The following is a 6,498-nucleotide window of genomic DNA, read 5'->3' on the forward strand; positions in this document are numbered from 1 at the left end:
GAAAAGGAATCTTGTAAATAAACAAGTCATGTAAGCATAGGAAAACAAGATAAGCGCAACTTCAAGATTTTCAGCAAAAAGAGAGGTGTTTTAGTAACATGAAAATCCCTACAACCATATTGTCCTCTCTCATAAACATTTTCAGTAGCATCATGAACAAACTCAACAATATAACTATCACATGAAACATTATCATGCATAAAAATATTACTCTCTACATAAGCATAGTCATTACTATTAATTGTAGTGGGAGCAAATTCAATAAAATAGCTATCATTATTATTCTCATCACCATAATCATCATATATAGGAGGCATATTGTAATCATAATTAATTTCTCCTCAATAGTAGGTGGACTGAAAATATGATAGTCATCATTGTAATCATCATATATATGAGGTAAAGTATCATCAAAGTAAATTTTCTCCTCCATGCTTGGGGGACTAAAAATATCATGCTCATCAAAACCAGCTTCCCCAAGCTTAGAATTTTCCATAGCATTAGCAACAATGGTTTTCAAAGCATTCATACTAATAACATTGCCATTAGCATGCATATAAAGTTCCATAGGTTTTTTAATTTTCTCTTCAAACACCTCATGTCCTAACTCAAGATAAATACTATAAAGATCTCTAATATTTTTGTTGTTTTCCATTAAGCCTAACTAGTGAAATAAAAACAAGAAACAAAAAGATATAATTGCAGAATCTAAAGGAAATAGCTTCGAGCACTCACACACCGCAACGAATGCTAGGAAATAGCTTAGTAGTCGGAGGATGTGAATACCTTTTACCTTACCTCCCCGGCAACGGCGCCGAAAAATAGCTTGATGTCTAAGCACGCTTCTATTCCCGTAGACAGTGTTGGGCCTCCAAAAGCAGAGGTTTGTAAAACAGCAGCAAGTTTCCCTTAAGTGAATCACCCAAGGTTTATCGAACTCGGGGAGGTAGAGGTCAAAGATATCCCTCTCAAGCAATCCTGCAATTAAGATACAAGAAGTCTCTTGTGTCCCCAACACACCTAATACACTTGTCAGATGTATAGGTGCACTAGTTCGGCGAAGAGATAGTGAAATACAAGTAATATGGATGATGATAAGTAGTAATTGCAATCTGAAATAAAAATGGCAGCAAGCGAACATGTAGCAGAACTTGTTGGAAACGGTGTTTCAATGCTTAGAAACAAGGCCTAGGGATCATACTTTCACTAGTGGACACTCTCAACAATGATCACATAATTGAATAAATAAATGCTACTCTCAAACACTCTCTTGTTGGATAACAAACACCATTCATTGTGTAGGGCTGCAAAAGCACACCTCAAGCCGGAGTAAACAAGCTCCACAATGTCATAAAGGAATCACACACGATGAGCACACTGTCACCATCACACCGTGGAGAGTGACTCCGGAGTTCATATTAAAGTAGCCTCTAGAGTGCATAATAGACAAGAGTAACATCTACATATTCAACTAGATTACAAAGCTCATGATCACATAAAGATCACACCATGGGAGAGAGAGATGAACCACATAGCTACCGGTAGAGCCCTCAGCCTCGGGGGAGAACTACTCCCTCCTCATCATGGGAGACAGCAACGGCGATGAAGATGGCGATGGAGTCGATGGAGATGGATACCGGGGGCACTTCCCCGTCCCGGCGGCGTGCCGGAACAAAGACTTCTGTCCCCCGAACTTGGCTTCGCGATGGCGGCGGCTACGTAACTTTTCGTGGAATATGACTGATCGTCCTAGGGTTTTCGGAGACGAAGGAATATATAGGCGAAGGGGCAGCGTCGGGGGAGCCAGGGGTGGCCTCCCACATCCGGGCGCGCCTGAGGGCCTGGCCGCGCCGCCCTATGGGGTGGCCCCCCTGCGGCCGCCTCCGACTCTTCTTCGATGTTCTGGAATCCTTCGTGGAAAATAGGGCCGTGGGCTTTTGTTTCGTCCAATTCCGAGAATATTTCCTGTGTAAGATTTCTGAAACCAAAAACAGCAGAAAACAGGAACTGGCGCTTCGGCATCTTGTTAATAGGTTAGTACCGGAAAATGCATAAAAATGATATAAAGTATGAGTAAAACATGTAGGTATTGTCATAAAACTAGCATGGAACATAAGAAATTATAGATACGTTGGAGACGTATCAGTCGCTCACAAATGGGTGATCCCTAAATGTTTGTTCTCGTGGAAGTAGTTGTGGATCTTTTTCCAAAATGTGCCGCCCCTTTGTTGGGGGCCACATATTGGATCTTTTCCAACTTCCATCCATGCCTCGCAAAGTCACACATCCTCAAGCTTGGTGAAGTTCCCATACCGACGAGATACTCCTTTGGTGACTTGAGGTTGCTCCTCCTCGAACAAGGGTGCCTCGTTGACGGAGATAGGGGCGACATGGGTGCCATCCAAGGTGGCATCATGCTACGTCTGGGTGCCACCTTCCATGCTTCCACCTCCATTGATCATGTTGGCCATAGTGGCCTCTATGGTATCGTCCCCATCAAAGTAGGATTGCCACATGCAAGGGATCGCATTTTGCTAAATTAATGAACACAATAAAAGAAGCAAAATCTTAGCTTCATACCGGATGCGATGGAGAACCGGCCCGCACCGCTATTTCATCAAGCAGGTTGCAGGGGACGGGGAGGCCATCCGACTACAACATCCTTGTGGGCTTTCTTTGACCCGGTACCAGACGAGCAGCTCACCGGAACATTGAGGTCGATGCTCGGGAGCATAGGGGCGGCCGGGGACGACTCACCGACCTCGGGGGACTTTTCCCTTGACATCCGAGACACCGTCGGTCCCATGACAATCGACAGTTTGGACGCAGTTGAGCCATGTTATATTGTTATCCAAATTCATAAACTATATATCTTGTAAGCCGCCGGCTAGGGTTTATCAGATTATAAGATAACCCACGGTGTTTGTAAACACTCCCCGATATAGCAGAAGTATTTGCTGGCCGACGCCCATAGTTCTTTCCCCTTCATTTATGCTTGCACATGAGTTTAAGGGATCTTAATATGATAGTTGTGTTTATATCAAGTTTATTAATGTATCACCAATATACCTGTTGTTATATGTTGATGATATGTTGATTGCTGCCAAGAGCAAGAAAGAGATCACTACTTTGAGATGAAGGATCTTGGTGCTTCTAAGAAAATACTAGCTATGAAAATTACAAGAGACGGAAAATCTAGTGTGTTTATTCTTAGTCAGCAAAATTACATTCAGAAAGTTCTTCATCGTTTTAATATGCATGATGCAAAGTCTGTTAGTACACCTATTGCTCCTTACTTTAAATTGTCAGCATTGCAATGTCCTAGTACTGATGGAGATATTGAGTACATGTCACAAGTTCCATATTCTAGCGCTGTTGGTTCCTTGATGTATGCCATGGTCTGTTCTCGCCCTGATTTATCATATGCTATGAGTTTGATCAGTTGATACATGACTAATCCTGGTAAAGAACATTGGAAAGTTGTTCAGTGAATTTTCAGGTACCTTCATGGCACATCCAAATCTTGATTGAAGTTTGGCAGGACCGGTGAGTGACTCGCAGGCTATGTGGATTCAGATTTTACTGCTGATTTTGATAGGAGAAGATCCCTCACAGGTAATATGTTCACTGTTGGTGGATGTGATGTAAGGTGGAAGGCAACATTACAACCTGCTGTTGCCCAATCTACGACCAAAGCAGAATATATGGCAATTGATGAAGCTTGTAAAGAGTCTATTTGGTTGAAAGGTATATATGCTGAGCTTTGTGGAGATGATTGTTGCATTAACTTGTTTTGTGACAGTAAAAGTGCAATATACCTTACTAAAGATCAAATGTTACATGAGAGGACAAAGCACATTGATGTCAAGTGCCATTATGTTCGCGACATTGTTGAACAAGGAAAATTGAAGGTATGCAAGATAAGTACTCATGATAATCCTGCTGATATGATGACAAAGCCAGTTCCTGTTTTCAAGTTTGAGTTTTGCTCGAGCTTGGTTGGTATAACTGTTTAGCCCAAGTGGTTGTTGGAACCAACAAGTGTTTTTCTTTGTTGTCCAGAAGATTGTTGAAGTTCATGCTACAAGATGAAATTTATCTCAAGGTGGAGTTTTTTATATTGTGATCCAAATTCATAAACTAAAGGGAGGCTAACTCCTGACGAGTGGAGCGAGGCCCGTCGCCGGTAGGCTTGCGAGGGGGGGGAGGGTAGGCCCCCGCGGTACGGATCGTTGCCACCGCCTATATATACATTTTGTAAGCCGCCGACTAGGGTTTATCAGATTATAAGATAACCCACGGCATTTGTAAACACTCCCCGATATAGTGAAGTATTTGCTAGCTGGCGCCGTGATTTTTTCCCTTCTGTGTTGGAAGGGGTTTTCCTTGTTAAATCTTGTGTCTCCGCTACGTTTTCCTTTGTCGTTCTTCGTTATTTGCTTACCGCTTTTATAACAAGCCACATCTAGTGGTCAGTGCGTTGGCAGCACTTGGCCCCTCACCATGAGCGCCGCTTGCGCCGCCAGGGCCTCGCCGTTCGTGCGCGCCTGGACGGTGTTCGCGTAGCCAATGCATTGACCCTTTCTTTAGAGAGCAGGGCGGTGGCCAGCTTGGCCCTCATGTTCACCCAGCGGGTGGCCCTCTTCCTTGACTCCACGGCTCGCTCCTCCGGCATGAGCTCCTTCTTCGGCTTCGCCGGCGTGCCGAGGTCGGCGACTTTTCTGGGGCGACCGCAGCGTCCAACATGACAACGTCATCAGCTACGCCCAGGCCGGCGAGAGCTACGGTCTCCATGGATTGAGCTACGACACGGGGGCAGCGACTGGATAAGGAGTGGATGCGTGCCAGGCGGACACATTTCTCCCCTCACGCGCTGTCCGCACTTTGGTTAGGTTTGCTCCGAAGCGAACGTGTCCCCTGCTCGCGGTACGTTTGCGGTAGACACAATCCATCCGAATGCGGGTGGCAGTTGAAGATGCCCTAAGTAAACCGAGACGTCAGTAGGTGGGTGGAATTGATTTTTCGCATGTTGTCTCAATTCCCGTGTTTGAGCGTCCTGCGAATCGCCGTAGAACCCAATTGACTCCGAACTGGCCCATCGCTGCTACAGTGCTACTACTGTTGGATGCACGAATTTGACTCCGAGTATATGCTCCGCTTGTTGGCGACTCATGTCCGACTCTGGTACGCGAAAGGAAAAGAGTTTGAGTTTGACTCCAATTCCAGGAACTCTTTCAGTTTCCGTATCTGCTGCTTCACGGTTTCAGGTAGATAAATAGCTCCGGGGAAAACAGAAACGAAAACCAGAAACTCGACGTCTTCTATCTCACCGTCTAATCTCCGCGCATCGCTGTTAATCAAAGAAACCGCGAATAAGGATGGAGGCAGAAAGGAAGCCTCCGAGTCTGCTGGAGCTGTCCGTCCGAAAAGCCATCGACAACCTCCGGCATATGGAGAGCGTGGACGGCGTGGACACGCCGCTGCTGCGCAGGATCCTGCCCCACTGCACCCTGGAGCAGCTGACCCGCATCGAGAGCCGCACGGAGACGGACCTGACCCCCGTCACCGACGTGCTGTGGAAGGGGTTCTACCGGCGCCAGTTCGGCGAGGAGAACACGAACCACGTCGTCGACAGGATGAGGCGGAGCGGCACGCGTTACCGGTGGAAGGATCTCTTCAGGGCGAAGACGAAGCAGCAGAAGCAGGTTGAGGATGCGATGGTCGAGGCGCTCACCAACAAGTGCCGGGCACGGAACGCTGAGAGACAGAGCAAAGGCATCAAGCCTTACACCAAGCTCCAACCAAGCAGCTGCAAACGAAGCTATTTCGGAGGAAGCGGCATGTCCTCCGTTTCCGGCTACAAGAACCCGATCTTGAAGAAGGCGAGGATGGATGTTGACAATCGGGCTAGAATGGAAGCTCCTTTTTGCAGGAGGTCAGCTCAGCCAACAACAAGTCATGGACAGCCAATGAGGACGACTACGGTGATTCGTAGACCCAATTCGACCACCACCATTGCCAAACCAACTGTTGTGATGAATAGGCCGAATCAAAACAACAGATCTAGGTTCTAGATGAAGCGCCATGAAGTACGTACGTGTACCAGCAGAACGAGCACTGCTTCTAGCTTGCGCAGCAAATGTATGTAGCTGAAAAGGCGAAACAAGCTACGCTCGAAGAAAGAGTAACTTGACTGCAAAACTGATGATGAACCCCACCTGTATGTAGCTGCATGTTAGCAATTTTTGCATGTTTATTTTGCTCCGTGCCCCCGCCCATGTTTTACAACTAGCAAGAGCAACATATTCTCATTTCACAGGAAGTCCTGAAAAAGTAGAGATCCAAAGGCAATATGTGCAGCAATCGGTTTACCACCCCAAGGACACAACCCATCCCATGCGCTGCACGAAAACCTCAGCGCTTTGTCCAAACATGTAATTGATCAGTTGAAAAGACATGTCACTGCACGGTTTAAAACAAGTGAGGTTGCTATAATAT

At 46.2% G+C, this 6,498-nt stretch overlaps 1 protein-coding gene across 1 annotated transcript; it reads left to right on the forward strand.

The window, feature by feature from the left end:
* The first annotated feature begins 5,378 nt into the window (after positions 1–5,378).
* Positions 5,379–6,074, forward strand: LOC124673933. Its single transcript, XM_047209979.1, has one exon. The coding sequence runs from the start codon at positions 5,379–5,381 to the stop codon at positions 6,072–6,074; it is 696 nt and encodes a 231-aa protein (XP_047065935.1).
* The last annotated feature ends 424 nt before the right edge of the window (positions 6,075–6,498 follow it).

The sequence above is a fragment of the Lolium rigidum genome, chromosome 1, assembly GCF_022539505.1.
Source record: "Lolium rigidum isolate FL_2022 chromosome 1, APGP_CSIRO_Lrig_0.1, whole genome shotgun sequence".
Classification (NCBI taxonomy): domain Eukaryota; kingdom Viridiplantae; phylum Streptophyta; class Magnoliopsida; order Poales; family Poaceae; genus Lolium; species Lolium rigidum.

Excerpts from the sequence above, each read along its gene's own strand:
- LOC124673933 (XM_047209979.1), top strand. The coding sequence starts at position 5,379 with ATGGAGGCAGAAAGGAAGCCTCCGAGTCTGCTGGAGCTGTCCGTCCGA.